At 39.5% G+C, this 18,049-nt stretch overlaps 1 protein-coding gene across 4 annotated transcripts in view; it reads right to left on the bottom strand.

Annotated features, from left to right (window-relative positions):
- Window positions 1-3,031: 3,031 nt before the first annotated feature.
- The window catches only part of LOC121875179 (ubiquitin carboxyl-terminal hydrolase 15-like), a 33,391-nt gene continuing 18,373 nt past the window's right edge, over window positions 3,032-18,049 (bottom strand). For all 4 annotated transcript variants that reach the window (XM_042379624.1, XM_042379626.1, XM_042379625.1 and 1 more), the window contains 6 exons: window positions 13,245-13,359; window positions 12,993-13,097; window positions 12,525-12,830; window positions 10,165-10,295; window positions 6,243-6,341; window positions 3,032-4,300 (listed from right to left, as the gene is read on the bottom strand). In XM_042379624.1, coding sequence (XP_042235558.1) covers window positions 4,042-4,300; window positions 6,243-6,341; window positions 10,165-10,295; window positions 12,525-12,830; window positions 12,993-13,097; window positions 13,245-13,359 — 1,015 coding nt within the window. In that variant the 3' untranslated portion in view covers window positions 3,032-4,041. The remainder of the gene's footprint in view (window positions 4,301-6,242; window positions 6,342-10,164; window positions 10,296-12,524; window positions 12,831-12,992; window positions 13,098-13,244; window positions 13,360-18,049) is intronic.

Genomic DNA, 18,049 nt, shown 5'->3' with positions numbered 1-18,049 from the left:
TTCGCCAACGCTGTCCCTTGGGTTTTTTGGTCGGGCAACACTTGTCGTAGTGGCCCAGACGGCCACACACATTGCACTGGACGTGTTTGGCTGGGCACCGTGCTGTAAGTGACCAGTGGCCCTTGCGGTCACAACTGTCGCAGGTAGACTCGGCAGCTGGACACACCTGTGTTTCGTGCTGCCTACCACAGCTGTTGCAAAGGGAGCCGGGCGTGGGCGTGGTGGGCGTAGGCGTTGGGGTAGATTTCTTGTCTTTCTTGTATTGGGACATAGCCCGTACAGCTGTAGGGGGAGCTCGGATGGCAGAGGTAGCACACCTGGCAGCCTCATAGGAACGACATACTGTCAATACACCCTTAAGAGAGGAGGAAGAGTCGAGGGAGGCGAGGCGTTGGACAAGCTCCTTGTCCTTAGCGCCCATCAGGATCACCTGCTTCAACTGGCTCTCCTCGCACTGCTGGTGATTACCGGGACATATGTCTATCTCTTCCGAGGCTCTCTTGAGTCGTACGTAGAAATCATCAAAAGTCTCGCCCTCCATCTGTCTACAGCTAAACACTTCCCTCCTGCGGAGAGCTTCATTCCGCTGACCTTTGATGTGACGTTCTAGAACATCCAGTAAATCCTCTACAGACAACAAAGACGTCGGGGGCACTTGCAACGTATGTTCCAACACATGCTGCGTTCCCAAAGACAGGCACATACGTAGCTGAATGAGTTGTTTGGGCTGTGGCAAGCTCTGGTGATCCACCATTGTAGCATAATCAGTCCACCGTCCCCGCCACTCACGAAAAGTCTGGAAAGTCTCATCAGGGTTCAAGGCGGGTGAGGGTTGGACAACCACTTTGGTAGAGGGCGTTGACGAGGTATCTGAGACAGTCGGTACCTGAGTAGTGGAAGGGCCAAGGGCTTGATTAGCAGTGAGGCTAGATATCAAAGCTGCAAACCGTTCGTTATCTTCCAATCTCCTTTGGTGGTCCTCAGCATGTCTTTTCGCTTCGTCCTGACGCCTCTCCTCCCTCATAAGCTTCATCAGAGCAATTATCTCTGAGGACAAGGCTGAGGGTCGAGGGGTGTGGCTGGGAGAGGGTGGGGCGTCGCTCAGTGACTGGTCATCCATCTCTGTAGAGCTGTCATCCGTCTGATTCATCCGGGCGCTAGGGACACCGCTGCTGCGTGAGGTCCGGGGCATAATTACTTTATCTGTATATTGTATCTCAAATCAGTGTTGACCGGTCAGCCCATCGTATCAACCAGATCTGAGACAACAAAATTAATTGAATACACAGATAAGTAACTTATATATATATATATATATATATATATATATATATATATATATATATATATATATATATATATATATATATATATATATATAAAATATATATATATGAAGAAATGACCGCGGTCAGTGTGTTCGAGCGTGGGTTGGTGTGTGTAGGCGCGGTGGAGCGCGGAGGGAGGCGAGGCGGTGGGGGGTGAGTTACCCTCGAGGCAGCTTGGGACGGTCGCGCTGACGCTCCACTCCTCACAAATGCCCTATATCAGCCTTCCACCTTAGGGAATCCTTTAAAACAAGGACACACACTTTAACACTACACACACACGAGGGGCACTTAAAGACACTTCACAGGAAATTGCGGTCACTGCACACTGCTCAAAACTCGTTGGTCATTCAAACGAATTTTTGGGGGAGACAATGGCGACAGATGACGGAGTTGACGGAGGAGGTCTACCGGCCTTGATTTTACACGAACGCACATATTTCCACTTTTTTAATCGATCACTTGATACTTACTGCGCCATGGAGATGTTCGGGGTACTTAGTTCTAACTACAGGGGCGAACATAAACACCTTTAGAGTTCTGTAGAGTTCTTATTAACGGAAATATACAGGAGTGCGCTTACAAGCGCAGGTAGTCCTTACACTCCTATAGGGTCAACTGACCTCACTCTGACCTCTCAGGCGACATGTGGTAAGTGGTATACTAGCAGCTTCCAGATGTCGCCAGGCACATTTATCTAAGCGTGTGGTGACATGAAACGGGGGCATTGCCACACGCTACTGACTGGAGAAATAATGTGTATATATAGAGTACATGCATGGCATACATACAACATACATAATATACATACAGTTTGGAAATAGGGTAGTGGATGAGTGGAAAAAATTACCAAACATCATCTTTAACTAGAATACACTGGATAGCTTCAAATAAAGGTTGGATGGATATATGAGCAATAGGGGTTGTGTGTAAACAGGACTGCCCAGTATGGGCCAATATGCTCCCTGCAGTTCCCTCCATTCTTAAGTTCTTATGTTGTTATATTGTACAGTTATTTGCAGTTATATAAGTCTATTATCAGTTACATACTTTGTACATTTACTCTTGAATTATGCATTCCTAAAACGAGCTATGAATATATATATATATATATATATATATATATATATATATATATATATATATATATATATATATATATATATATATATATATATATATATATATATATATATATATATATATATATATATATTATTTCCGTTTAGTTAGAAGGTCTGGGGTATATACACACGTCCTGTGCAAGACAGACTTGGGATAAATACGCAGCTCCTCTCTCTCTCTCTCTGTCTCTCTCTCTCTCTCTCTCTCTCTCTCTCTCTCTCTCAAAATATAAAGTTGTATGAAGTTATTATATATTTTCATTAGTTTGACTCTTAAAATAATCCGAAATAATTCAAATTTTTCTAATAAATCCTTGCGGGCTCCATAATAGGGCTCCGCGTGCTCCATAATAGGGCTCCGCGGGCTCCATAATAGGGTTCCGCGGGCTCCTAACTACAGGTTGAGGACCACTGCTCTGGCCAGTACAGTGGATGACATTTTCCGTACTCGTTGAAGCCTCGACTAAATTACTACAAATTAATTTAGTTTTTCACCGAATATTAAATATCAGTGAATTACAAATTAGTGTAACCTACAGAATGACTAACGGAAGGAAAATGGAGAATAATAAAAATAAATATAATCATAAATATTTATTCATATATACGTGGAAGACAAATGAATAAGTTTGTGTGTAAGTGTGCAGTAAACTATTGAGTGTGTTATTAGTCTGACCTTCACATATTTCTATTTTACTCTCTTTTATATTTATTATTGTTAGTCTACTAATGATGTTGTTGAGGCAGTGACCCCGAGGAACTCTGAGGTGGACCAGGCCGTGTTGACGTGTAGCCCCAGCTCGTGGTGGCTTAGTTAACCCGATATCCCAGAAGAATCTGCCAGCCAATATACAACAAGGTTCTCAATAAATAAACACGACTGACACAAAGAAACTCCCCCAGGACGTGAACCAGTACCCCTCACTCTGTCCACTTTATCAAACACAAGAAAACTAGAAGATGAAATAAAATTGTTGTTTACATAAACACATTCACACATCGAAATTTCTGAGTTACCACAGTTACTAACAGGAACTATTTACAGACACCAAAATGGAAATATCTTGAATAATAATTGTTGCCCCTCGAGATCGAGGGTGGTTGGCCCTTGGGTCACCATGGCGTGGATTTGTTTAAGGTGTAGAAACTGTCGCCAACACAACAACCACACCCTGAGTTTATGAGTTGCATGACCCAGTGTCAAGGAACAGTCCAAGAACACCGGACAACTCTCTAACTGTACTGGCTAACAATTACCCAGGAACACGATCCGCAAATCGGTTAACATTCAGTAGGTCCCCTATTACTGCTGAGCAGACAGAGGCAAATGGTGTAAAGAAACTTTCCCATAGTTTCACCCTACTCGGAGATCGAACCCGGGTCCACTCGCTTGTTAGGAGAGCATGCTGACCATTACACCACAGGTCGCAGTATCTATAAATACTGTACACACCTTAAGAAAAATATCTAAGTTATTTGTGACGACCCAATCATCACAACAGAACTGTCAACACCAAAGTTAATGCCACAGTCATTGCTACATCTAATTTCACAACTCAGGGTGACAAAACAGTGTGACCAAGAACTGATCACTCATCATCAACGTTTTCTGGCCATTTTCCATACTTGCGTAGGTTATCACTGTGGAAGAAGAGAATGTGTGCTGTCTGAGGCCACTTGTAATTCTCTGTAGGTCTCACTATTTCATCGTTGAATATTTGCCATGCCTGCTTGTCATCGTGGTCACCATAACGTTGTTGTATCCTGCAGGAGGCGGTGTAGTGGCCACTGGTTTGAGAGCCTGTGTGGAGACACACACCGTACAGCCGGTAGCACCTACGATCATCTCTGTGAAAGTAACATTGGTTGTCTTTATCCAGTAAAACCTGATGACGAGGACAAAGACCTGGGCGGAGCCTAGCAAGAGGGATCTTGACTGTTGGAGGCATCAATCTCGTCAGTTCAAGGATCATATGAAAGAAAATCCCTTTTACTAACCATAATCTCTGCCACTTTATGAACATTATTTTATCTAAGAGAGTCAGAAGTTTGGTGTTTTGATCATCCTGGGAAGAAGTTTGGAGGCAATGAATAAGTCTAAATTATAACCGGTATCATGAGTGAGAAAATCGTTCGTTCTAGTAGGTGAGTCACAATCAGCTTTCATATATTTATATCTATGGTCGCATCATACTCTCATTATAGTTAATAAAACTAAATATCACACATAAATCTAAATTATAAACTGTTGTTACCAGATTATTTTTTTCAGTTCTATTAAAACCTGAAATCATCCCAAGATTCTTGTTGATGGTGGTTCTCCCATACAATAAGTGTTGCACTACACACAATTTGTCTCTATGTGTTTCTTGGTTCCATGTCCAATATAGTTAATGCATGACACCTTGGCCAGCACCATTTTTGGGGTAAGTTTATTGAGTAATTCATAAATTTAATAAACATGTATTTATTGTAACTTCTTTAAATTCTAAACATTTTACTTTATGAGCCAAGTCATAGTTCACAGTACTTGTACTCCACCCACACTGGACTTGTATATATTAAGATAAAATATGCGTTAACTATGGGTTACTCTCTATTTTCAAGATACAGTATAGTGTTGTAACAATGGGAGAGCAGTGATCAATGGGGTAGTCCACAAGTCCAGCTTTATACATCATTTATTATTGTTTTACAGCCTTTTTCAACACTTACGTCGGTTAGTCATAAAATAAGTAAATATAACGTATAATATAATATCTGTATAGTCAAAGTTATCATAATATAATTTTATACAATTCTTTACGTGTTGTTGGTATATGAAGATCCTTTGGAAAATATATTTTATCTAGTCGTCCCTCGAAAGGTTTATTAATTCACACACACACACACACACACACACAGATATATATATATATATATATATATATATATATATATATATATATATATATATATATATATATATATATATATATCTTGATAAAATCACACGGGAAAAGGGAAACAACGGAGCACCTTAGCTTTCGTCTTTATTCAAGACATCTTCAGAGGCAACTGGATTACATGGACAGAGAGTTTATATATATATATATATATATATATATATATATATATATATATATATATATATATATATATATATATATATATATATATATATATATATATATATATAACGCTAAATAGATTAAAAAATCCGAAGATTTCAGAAGTAACTGAAATTTTTGCCGAATAGGAATATTTCTTTGTTTTATTGCTGTAACTCAATAAAAAATAATAGTAAATTTTACCATTTAATTTAAGCTTTAAGGCATCGTTTACAATCATATGATAACAAAATTATACCTAATGTAGGTTAGGTTAGGTTAGGTTAGGTTTGTATGAAACTTTTCATGGTCGGTTATGGCCTGTCAGAAGTTTACAAAAAAATCAATATATAGAAGTTATCGCTAATCGGCAATTATCCTTATTTAGTGTAACACATATGTGCGGTAATGTTCTCCAAGTGGGCGCGAAACCGCTTTCCTTAACTAGGTGTAAAAGTGAGAGGGCCGCCTGTAGTACTGGTTTTTCACCCCACCTTGTCTTGGTTTGGCAGACAACGCCTATAATAACAGAGGCGGGTGGGTTCCTTGTGAAATACTGGTGACCCGCTCACTTTAACACCTCAGTGTGTAAAACCTCACTTTGGCTACACTACCGACTGTTGGTACACGCACATTTATTGGTCTATGCACCATGTATATATATAATAGGTGTATGGTATATATGAAGGGTGGAGACTGACCTGGAGGAGCGTTGGTGCACCAGATGTTCGTCTAGAGTGAGGCTAGTGGTGGGGTAGTCTACTCCACACAACTTGGCGTTATAGCGAACTCTGTTATACCTGAAGGTGAGGTACAGGGGAGTAATACAGTTGAGTACTTATGGTAAACTATTATATATCAATACACTACTAAAAATATAATTATAATTAGACATAATACTCTTCTCGCTTTTTATGATCATCAAACCAAAAGATAGACTAACCGTTGATATTAAAATAGCACCAGTTGTTGTAATATTTCTTAATACCACGAAAGTTAAACGAAGTGAAATAAGAAATAACTTTCACAGCTCTCCGTAAAATGGGTAAAACAAGGTGTCAGTGAGCGGGAATAATAATAAACAAGGTGTCAGTGAGCGGGAATAATAATAAACAAGGTGTCAGTGAGCGGGAATAATAATAAACAAGGTGTCAGTGAGCGGGAATAATAATAAACAAGGTGTCAGTGAGCGGGAATAATAATAAACAAGGTGTCAGTGAGCGGGAATAATAATAAACAAGGTGTCAGTGAGCGGGAATAATAATAAACAAGGTGTCAATGAGCGGGAATAATAATAAACAAGGCGTCAATGAGCGGGAATAATAATAAACAAGGTGTCAGTGAGCGGGAATAATAATAAACAAGGTGTCAGTAATAATAAACAAGGTGTCAGTGGAAATAATAAACAAGGTGTCAGTGAACAAGGTGTCAATGAGCGGGAATAATAATAAACAAGGTGTCAATGAGCGGGAATAATAATAAACAAGGTGTCAGTGAGCGGGAATAATAATAAACAAGGTGTCAGTGAGCGGGAATAATAATAAACAAGGTGTCAATGAGCGGGAATAATAATAAACAAGGCGTCAGTGAGCGGGAATAATAATAAACAAGGTGTCAGTGAGCGGGAATAATAATAAACAAGGTGTCAGTGAGCGGGAATAATAATAAACAAGGTGTCAGTGAGCGGGAATAATAATAAACAAGGTGTCAGTGAGCGGGAATAATAATAAACAAGGTGTCAATGAGCGGGAATAATAATAAACAAGGTGTCAGTGAGCGGGAATAATAATAAACAAGGTGTCAGTGAGCGGGAATAATAATAAACAAGGTGTCAATGAGCGGGAATAATAATAAACAAGGTGTCAATGAGCGGGAATAATAATAAACAAGGTGTCAGTGAGCGGGAATAATAATAAACAAGGTGTCAGTGAGCGGGAATAATAATAAACAAGGTGTCAATGAGCGGGAATAATAATATACAAGGCGTCAGTGAGTGAGCGGGAATAATAATAAACAAGGTGTCAGTGAGCGGAATAATAATAAACAAGGTGTCAGTGAGCGGAATAATAATAAACAAGGTGTCAGTGAGCGGGAATAATAATAAACAAGGTGTCAGTGAGCGGGAATAATAATAAACAAGGTGTCAGTGAGCGGAATAATAATAAACAAGGTGTCAGTGAGCGGGAATAATAATAAACAAGGTGTCAGTGAGCGGGTGTCAGTGAGCGGGAATAATAATAAACAAGGTGTCAGTGAGCGGGAATAATAATAAACAAGGTGTCAGTGAGCGGGAATAATAATAAACAAGGTGTCAGTGAGCGGGAATAATAATAAACAAGGTGTTAGTGAGCGGGAATAATAATAAACAAGGTGTCAGTGAGCGGGAATAATAATAATAATAAAACAAAAAACAAATGAACACAGCAAACAATAGAGTAGGAGTGAAAATATAATCAACAGGAATACTATAAAAATGTTGTCCAAATTCCAGCCATATAAGAAAAAGAAGCGGAGGACCCACACATTACTAATACAACCACAAGGAATATGTCAAGTGAAATTCAAGGACGAGTCAAAAGAGACTGGGGTGTCTTTTTAGATTGGAAAACTAAGTTATATACTGATGAATCACTTGTATATTTATCAAAGCTGAAAATCATATAATCAGTTCAGTTGTATCATTGTAGACAAAGACAGGTGATGAAGTGCAAGGTGAATGATTGTACAAATATTACTGAAACTTCAAACATGGACAGATGTTTGCTATAGGAATAACTTGTACGAACAGGAAAAGAAACAATTGGGTAAGATTTCAAACCAAAATATGAAATACTATTCTTAAGTCTAATATAATAGAGGAGCAGTGCATGAACTGGCTATCTTACATGAATATTAAAAATAGATAAGTAAGATACTAAAATGCTCCCAGGACACGACGGACACCTCAGAAAAAGATCAAATAGTGGATGGATAAATTAGGCCTGGGAATCTAGAAGCAACTCACTAGTAGAAAATCGAACCCTGCATGGCACGGTAATAGCAATCCCTGTTCATACGCTGTCCAGGGTTCGATTCCCGACTAACGAGGTATTGTTTGTATACGAAAGTCTGCGTGCTATTTAAGTAATTTAGGAACATAGGGACATTATCAAGTGATCTGAAAATTACAAATATGTCATTAAAACATCGTCGATATAACAAAGACTTAAATTGGGCGGGACCTTCGGGTTAGCCAAAATTTCTCCAGGTGACAGAGGAAAGAGTTGGCCAACGTGGGACCTTAATTATCTAAATTCGAGGCATGGCAACATCAAATTTACTAGTGAATTAGAAAAGGGCAATATTCTACCATTCCTTGATGTTAATATCCACCGCATTCATAATAGTTTCGAGACAGCCTTTTACAGAAAACCAACATTCACTGGTTTGAGTTCAAAATTTTCATTTTTTATTCCTCTTAATTACAAACGAAATCTAGTACGTACTCTTATCAACAGAGCCTTTAATATATGTTCAAGCTGTTTCCACTTGGACATTGAACTGAAATACATAAAGAAACTACTCTTTAACAATAGTTTCCCTAAGAGTTTTACAGATACTCATATCGGCAAAACCCTTAATAGGATTTTTGGTCCCACACAGACTCAAATCCACACCGCTCCTAGATATTCTATCTATTTCACCATCCCATACACAGGCCCACTCAGTTTCATCCTTAGAAACAAACTTAAGAAACTTCTTTATGAATTATATCCACAAATTTCTCTTAGACTAGTCTTCAAAGTCCAGAGTTCAATTAAAAAATTATTTAAAACTAAAGACACCATACCAACACACCTGCAATCCTCAGTTATTTATCAATTTACGTGTGCTAGCTGTAGGGCAGCACATATAGGTAAAACAAAAAGACACTTGATAACTCGCATCCATGAGCACTTGGGCCATTCCGTCCGAACAGGCCAGTTAATCACACAACCACCACATTCAGCTAACCGTAACCACGTCCACCAACATGGCCACCTGTTTTCGCAGGCCGAATGGCCGATTTCTCAGTTCTTGGCAGGAGCAACTGTGAGACGTCCTAATTATGGAAGCCTTGTTTCAATATAAAGGATAGCCATCCATTTGTGATGTGGCTTCCTGTGAATTGTTGTGTTTTTCACACTAAGGTTCGACTCAGCTAAGGTAATACATCCTGCATGTTTTAGATTTTTTTCTGATTTTAGTTTTATACGTAGGTCTTCCGTCATTTGTATTGGTTTTAAATTATAATGCTCCCTTAAAAACAATTGCGGAAGGTAAATTTTAGGATAATGTTCTGTTTTTATTGTATATTACCTGTAATTATTGAAACTTTTTGTTTGTTTTCTAGGCTCTCGTGATGGAAAATGATTTTCCGAAGCGTTAGTAATTAATGAAACAATTTAATTGGTTTATCAATTTATACTATTCTTTGCTTAACCAAAAACAAAATGCAGTATTATATATTAAATTGCGGTACAAACTGGAAGTTCATCCCTCAGTAACAACTGACATGTTCTGACAGTCTCACAACAACCAGCAAGGATGGTGGAGCCCAGATGACACTGATATGATGATGATCATAAACAACACCACACTCACCTGCTGAGATGTATTACCAGCACCTGAGGCTGAGAGAGGACACGAGTCTGCTGGGTGCACATATGCTCCTTCTGGCAATACTGACAGTGCCACATAATACTCTGAGGTCGGTAGTGGTGCCTCAGCAAGTCCTAAAGGAGGGGAGGGGGGGAGGGTTAGAGTGTATAATTAAGCATACAAATATTTATGCTTAAATGAGTTATGAGTACTGTACATACATCCATTTATACAGATATTTATATTTTATACCAATCAACTCGCATGGGCATCTAGGAAGGCATATGATTATTCTGTTGAAAGTTCATCGTGCAGAATCTCTGCCTACCAAAACTCATATAATATAATTATACCCCGGACTAATACTTTCCATGGACCTCTCTGCTACGAAGTGTTTTTCTTACAATAATCATTTTAATTTATGTTGCTTCATATATCTTCAGCTGTTGGAGAGGGCCGGCCGCCTCGGTAAATAAATATTACTACGGACACGGCACTTAGCTGACTTCTCTAATTATCATGTGTTTAAAAATAAGACAGCTGGCAAAAAACAATAAGAAGTATATCTTTAAAGAGACATATAAAGAACAGTGCCTGTAAATCATTTTTTTTACCCATCAGCCCCTTAGGTAAAAGAAATGAGAAATATTATCAGAGTAAAACACTTAGCGCAACTGACTTATGAACATAAAACATGATCTCTCATGTTTTACCAACATATTGATCCCACACACTTGTCAGTAAAGACACTTTAGTAATACAAATTCTAGCTTATGAGATTTGGCTGAAAAATTCCAAAATAAGCATCGGTGTATACTGTCAGATATACACCCAAATTTATTTGTAACATGTGCGTAATTATTTGTGTGTCTCTGTGTGTGTTTTTTGCAGACATGTGTTTATGTGTGTGTACGTATTTGCTAGTATGTGTGTGTGTGTGTGTGTGTGTGTGTGTGTGTGTGTGTGTGTGTGTGTGTGTGTGTGTGTGTGTGTGTGTGTGTGTGTGTGTGTGTGTGTGTGTGTGTGTGTGTGTACTGGTATGGCTGTTGGGTATGCACAGATAACTCAAGGTGTGGTTAAAAAATATCTTTCTTAGAATCTACAAAAATAATATCCTAGTCACCAAAAAGAAGTCCAACTTCAGCGTCATTTATATTATCAAATAAGGAACATGAAAGTTACTCCCTCACTGCTCAGGCGGTTGGTTAATAATGTTTAAAGATGTCTGTTCTAGAAACTAAGACTTCAGTTCAGTGGCTAACTCCTTAGATATGATACCAATCCCTTGATACAGTCACGAAAAAAAAACTGTCAGTCCTTCGTCTCATCCATGAACCCTAAGACTCGTGAACCTGTGAATCCAAAACTTGAGTCCATGAGCCAGAGTAGAATTGAGTACCAAATGGAGGGACTAAAAGACATAATGTGTTTAAGTTGGCCTGATGTCTAGAGAGTAAGGAATCATGTGATGGACCTTCCAGATGTCCAGCTAAATACAGTACCATTTTGGCGGCCATCTTTCCAAACAGCTGCTGAATTTTGACGATATTGACATCTATCAGTATTTATCATATGTCCTTATTTGTATTTAACATCTATACAATAATAAACCAATATGACAATGGCAAATGGTTTTAAATCTTTGAATATAAAGACACATTTAGTAGTCAAATTAAAAAAAACAAGTAATGTACAGTTATAGTGAAAGAAAAATATGTATAAATACTTAAATTTTACTTTACTTTGTACAATACTGTAACTCAAAAATTATTGGAAGTATCTGGACAAAAGTAAAACAGATGTGTGTAGAAATTGTACTAAACATATTCAGAGTGATTTGATATGCGTAGGGCAAACTAACTCTGAGCTAGAGCCCAATATTGATAGATGTCAATATCGCCAAAATTCAGCAGCTGTTTGGAAAGATGGCCGCCGAAATGGTATTTAGCTGGACATCTGGAAGGTCCATCACATGATTCCATACTCTCTAGACATCAGGCCAACTGAAACACATGTCTTTTAATCCCTCCATTTGGTACTCAAATCTCAAATTCTGGGGTCTGGCTCGTGGACTCATCACAGAGTGCGCCATCTTTGGGCCCAGCAATATGTGATGTCCTGGATACATAGTTTCAAGAGTCTCAGGGTTCATGGACGGGACGGAAGACTAAGTAAGCTTTTTTCGTGTGACTGTACAATATATTAGCCTAATAAAATGTCTTAACTCCTTGTGTTCAATGACTAAATCCCTTGGGTGTGATGTGGTAATCCTTTGATAAGTAGGAGCAGGTAAAGCATATTAATTATATTTTAAAACATATTTCCAAAGAATAAAAAGTAAAATAATGTGAAATCCAGCCCACCTGAAGGTGTGTGTTGCCGGGCTGGGTAACAGCCAGCGACACATTCGTGAATCGCTCATGTACCTGACACACAATATTTTGTGATTCGGGACAGGTTATGGTTGACTGGCTGATTCCCCCAAACAACCTTGAGATTACGGATCCATTTTCGAATTCAACGCCACAGTTTTCGCAGATTTTATCCCTCTGGCATTGTTTCTCGGGAAGGGCTTTGTTATTCAAGGCCTCTTGCTTCTTGCTAGCGTTAGAATTCATCATGTGTTTGATTGAGGAGCCTTGCTTGTTACATGAACAGTCGAGCTCATCCTTTGGGGAAGTACAAAACCATGATATTGATAATAACAGTAATAATTGTGATTCAAGTAATGACGACTATTACTACTAACTATTATGATTATTATTAACAACAGCAACATATCCAACTGTCATAAGTTGGACATGGGAAAGGTAGGAAAGTAGATGGGATACCGTAGTCAGGTCTTGGTCAAGCCAGTACAAGAGGCAGCCTAGTAGGTCGTGTGCTTCCTTCTGGTCATTCCCCTTGAACTGGCTGTCGTAGATACCACACACATTCTGTGGAACAGTGAGAAGTGTGTTGGTAAATTGCTAAGGTGAATGTAAGAGATATATATAGAGAGAGAGAGAGACAGACAGAGAGGGGAAGGCCCTCCAGTTCACCATTCCTCTCCAAATCTTATGTTCACCTTCCATAAGCCTCACCTTTAGTTCTTTGAGGGCAGTCTTCCTCTTCTGGCCGCTGTTCAAAGCCGAGACAACATTGGCATATGCACGAGCCACTTCCCCACCAGTCACACTGATGCTATTTAAGTGACGTCTGAAAATATAACAACTGTATCATCTTTAAAGAACCGCAGGAAGAAACTGACTTATTGTTTGTCTGCTTGTCCGTTAAGCCTTAAAAGGAATTACTTCAATTGTGCTTACTAAACCACAAGACAAAGAACTCTCTCTGCTTGTACACTCACACCAAAAAGTATCGGTGCAGGGTGTATGTCGGGAAGGTTGGTAAGTGTATCCTCATAACCCCACCCCCGCCCCCCCCCCCACTAGGTGTTGCCATATGGCTGACAATCAGTGTGTTTGTTTCCTCTTTTCGGATTGTTGCTTTGTGTCGACTGAATGATGAGCGAGGGTTCGGACTCGGTGAACGTGGGTATAAAACAGAGGCAATATGAAGCAGTAGAGATCTACACATGCCAGACGACATGGAAACCTCAGAGGGAACACGAGGAGCTATTATTGCCCTTCATAATGAAGGGTTCGGCGTCACAGATTAGCCAGCGGGTTGGTGTCCACAGGAACACCGCTGCACTATGGATTCGGCTCGAAACTGGTGCTACAGACGACAGGTCTCGGAGCGGCCGTCCACACTGCACCACCCCCCAGGACGACCAGGTTGAGTGGTTTATTTGGTAGCATAAATTAATGTGGCAATATTCACACGTATCACAAATAATTTTGTTAACAGGGGGCTCCTCATATTTCATACTGTCTATTTATCACTTCCCGACCTTATTTATAACGGTTTGTTTCACTTAACCAGGGCTGCCAACATACAGCTGGAACAACTCGCCTTTTCCAATACCTATCGTCATTGACCACAAATTGTTCGCACTACAGTATGCACCGATACTTCTTGTTGCGAGTGTACATGTGCCTCTTTATCTGTTCTAATGTAAATAATTGTTTATTACAGATAATTTACTACTGCTGATGATACTGCTACCAGAACCACTACTCTACTGTTACACTACTGCTTCCACAACTATTGTTAGTAATACTACAACTACTGTTCCAATAACAACTAGTAATATAATTGCTACTGTTACTACTACAACTTATACAACTATTATTGCTGTATTGAACTTACTGGCAGGGAAAACTAAGTAACAGGTAATACTGGAAAACGTTACTTGAGTAAATTAATTTTTCCAAGAAAAACTTACTTAAGTAAAAGTAGAATTACTCTTTCTTTGTGTTACTTAAGTAACAGTAAAAAGTATCAAGTTTATAAATTACTCAAATACTCGGAGTAAGAATATTAATGCAATTAAATAACAAAGAATTACGGCAGAGTAATGTAGGTCCAAATACTGTAATAAACAGGCTGTTGAACGTTGTCTGTAGGCGAAAAGATTCTAACATAATAGTAACAGATTAGATATAATGTAAACAGTATTTTAAATGATTCCCAGCATTTTTTGTGTAAAGAAAATTAAACACCAATAATAATAATACAGTGAGTACAAATGCTATGTAGTGAGGAATATAAACACATCCATTTATCTATACACTGTATGTATAATGTTAGTTATTGTATGTAATTTTCAATGTCTTAACAAAAGCTCAGTTTCGAATTTCCAATTACTTATTGTAACTCTTTGTGGCTGAAGGTTAGTCCGACCCAACTGAATAATCTCTGACATGCTGGTGATGATGCTGTGTTCAGAAGTAAAGGTGGAGCAGTTTTCCACGTCAGATCCCAAGTCCTTATGTGCATTTAAGTATGAAAAATAACGAGAGGCCCGAAAAAAGTAAGTAAGAGTACCGATAATTATCAGATGATGTTACTCAAGTAAAACTAAAAGAAGAAGAAGAGTAACTTTCAAGTGACCTATTTATTAGACAAAGTTGTTTGAGTTCGATAATGAAGTAACTTTACTTAGTTGATGTCCACCTTCACCGGTAGTTTGTGTTGTTGATCTTCTACATCAGTGCTAATTTAATGTAAACACTGGGTTGGGGGTGTGACTGGTAGTACTGGCAGGTGAAGTACTGAGTGAGGGACTATACTATGTGTGGTCTTACTGGTTATACTGGCAGGTGAAGTACTGAGTGAGGGACTATACTATGTGTGGCCTTACTGGTTATACTGGGAGGTGAAGTACTGAGTGAGGGACTATACTATGTGTGGTCTTACTGGTTATACTGGGCGGTGAAGTACTGAATGAAGGACTATACTATGTGAGGTCTTACTGGTTATACTGGGAGGTGAAGTATACTGAGCGAAGGACTATACTATGTGTGGTCATACTGGTTATACTGGGAGGTGACGTACTGAGTGAGGGACTATACTACGTGTGGTCTTACTGGTAGAACTGTGAGGTGAAGTACTGAGTGAGGGACTACACTATGTGAGGTCTTACTGGTAGTACTGGGAGGTGAAGTACTGAGTGAAGGACTATACTATGTGTGGTCTTACTGGTTATACTGGGAGGTGAAGTACTGAGTGAAGGACTATACTATGTGTGGTCTTACTGGTTATACTGGGAGGTGAAGTACTGAGCGAAGGACTATACTATGTGTGTGGTCTTACTGGTAGTACTGGGAGGTGAAGTACTGAGTGAAGGACTATACTATGTGTGTGGTCTTACTGGTAGTACTGGGAGGTGAAGTACTGAATGAAGGACTACACAATGTGTGGTCTTACTGGTTATACTGGGAGGTGAAATATTGAATGAAGGACTATACTATGTGAGGTCTTACTGGTAGTACTGGTCGGTGAAGTACTGAATGAAGGACTATACTATGTGTGGTCTTACTGGTAGTACTGGGAGGTGAAGTACTGAGCGAGGGACTATACTACGTGAGGTCTTACTGGTAGTACTGGCAGGTGAAGTACTGAGCGAGGGACTATACTATGTGAGCTCTTACTGGTTATACTGGGAGGTGAAGTATTGAATGAAGGACTATACTATGTGAGGTCTTACTGGTAGTACTGGGCGGTGAAGTATTGAATGAAGGACTATACTATGTGTGGTCTTACTGGTTATACTGGGAGGTGAAGTATTGAATGAAGGACTATACTATGTGAGGTCTTACTGGTAGTACTGGGCGGTGAAGTATTGAATGAAGGACTATACTATGTGTGGTCTTACTGGTTATACTGGGAGGTGAAGTACTGAGCGAGGGACTATACTATGTGAGGTCTTACTGGTAGTACTGGGAGGTGAAGTACTGAATGAAGGACTATACTACGTGAGGTCTTACTGGTAGTACTGGGAGGTGAAGTACTGAGCGAGGGACTATACTACGTGAGGTCTTACTGGTAGTACTGGCAGGTGAAGTACTGAGTGAAGGACTATATTATGTGAGGTCTTACTGGTTATACTGGGAGGTGAAGTATTGAATGAAGGACTATACTATGTGAGGTCTTACTGGTTATACTGGGAGGTGAAGTACTGAATGAAGGACTATACTATGTGAGGTCTTACTGGTAGTACTGGGCGGTGAAGTATTGAATGAAGGACTATACTATGTGTGGTCTTACTGGTAGTACTGGGAGGTGAAGTCCTGAGCGAGGGACTATACTATGTGAGGTCTTACTGGTAGTACTGGGAGGTGAAGTACTGAGCGAGGGACTATACTACGTGAGGTCTTACTGGTAGTACTGGCAGGTGAAGTATTGAGCGAGGGACTATACTACGTGAGGTCTTACTGGTAATACTGGCAGGTGAAGTACTGAGTGAAGGACTATATTATGTGAGGTCTTACTGGTAGTACTGGGCGGTGAAGTATTGAATGAAGGACTATACTATGTGTGGTCTTACTGGTTATACTGGGAGGTGAAGTATTGAATGAAGGACTATACTATGTGAGGTCTTACTGGTAGTACTGGGCGGTGAAGTACTGAATGAAGGACTATACTATGTGTGGTCTTACTGGTTATACTGGGAGGTGAAGTATTGAATGAAGGACTATATTATGTAAGGTCTTACTGGTTATACTGGGAGGTGAAGTACTGAATGAAGGACTATACTATGTGAGGTCTTACTGGTAGTACTGGGCGGTGAAGTACTGAGTGAAGGACTATACTATGTGAGGTCTTACTGGTTATGCTGGGAGGTGAAGTATTGAATGAAGGACTATACTATGTGAGGTCTTACTGGTAGTACTGGGCGGTGAAGTACTGAGTGAAGGACTATACTACGTGTGGTCTTACTGGTTATACTGGGAGGTGAAGTACTGAGTGAAGGACTATAATATGTGTGGTCTTACTGGTTATACTGGGAGGTGGAGTATTGAATGAAGGACTATACTATGTGAGGTCTTACTGGTAGTACTGGGAGGTGAAGTACTGAGTGAAGGACTATACTATGTGTGGTCTTACTGGTTATACTGGGAGGTGAAGTACTAAGTGAAGGACTATACTATGTGAGGTCTTACTGGTAGTACTGGGAGGTGAAGTACTGAGTGAAGGACTAAACTAGATGTGTGGTCACACTTGTAGATCTGTGAGGTGAAGTACTGAGTGAGGGACTATACTATGTGTGGTCTTACTGGTAGAACTGGAAGGTGAAGTACTGAGTGAAGGACTATGCTATGTGTGGTATTACTGGTAGTACTAAGAGGTGAAGTATTGAATGAAGGACTATACTATGTGAGGTCTTACTGGTTATACTGGGAGGTGAAGTATTGAATGAAGGACTATACTATGTGTGGTCATACTGTTTATACTGGGAGGTGAAGTACTGAGCGAGGGACTATACTACGTGAGGTCTTAC

Source organism: Homarus americanus, unplaced genomic scaffold (assembly GCF_018991925.1).
Source record: "Homarus americanus isolate GMGI-L3 unplaced genomic scaffold, GMGI_Hamer_2.0 scaffold36970, whole genome shotgun sequence".
In the NCBI taxonomy this organism is placed as follows: Eukaryota; Metazoa; Arthropoda; class Malacostraca; order Decapoda; family Nephropidae; genus Homarus; species Homarus americanus.
This window is presented reverse-complemented; position numbering and strand designations above follow the sequence as displayed.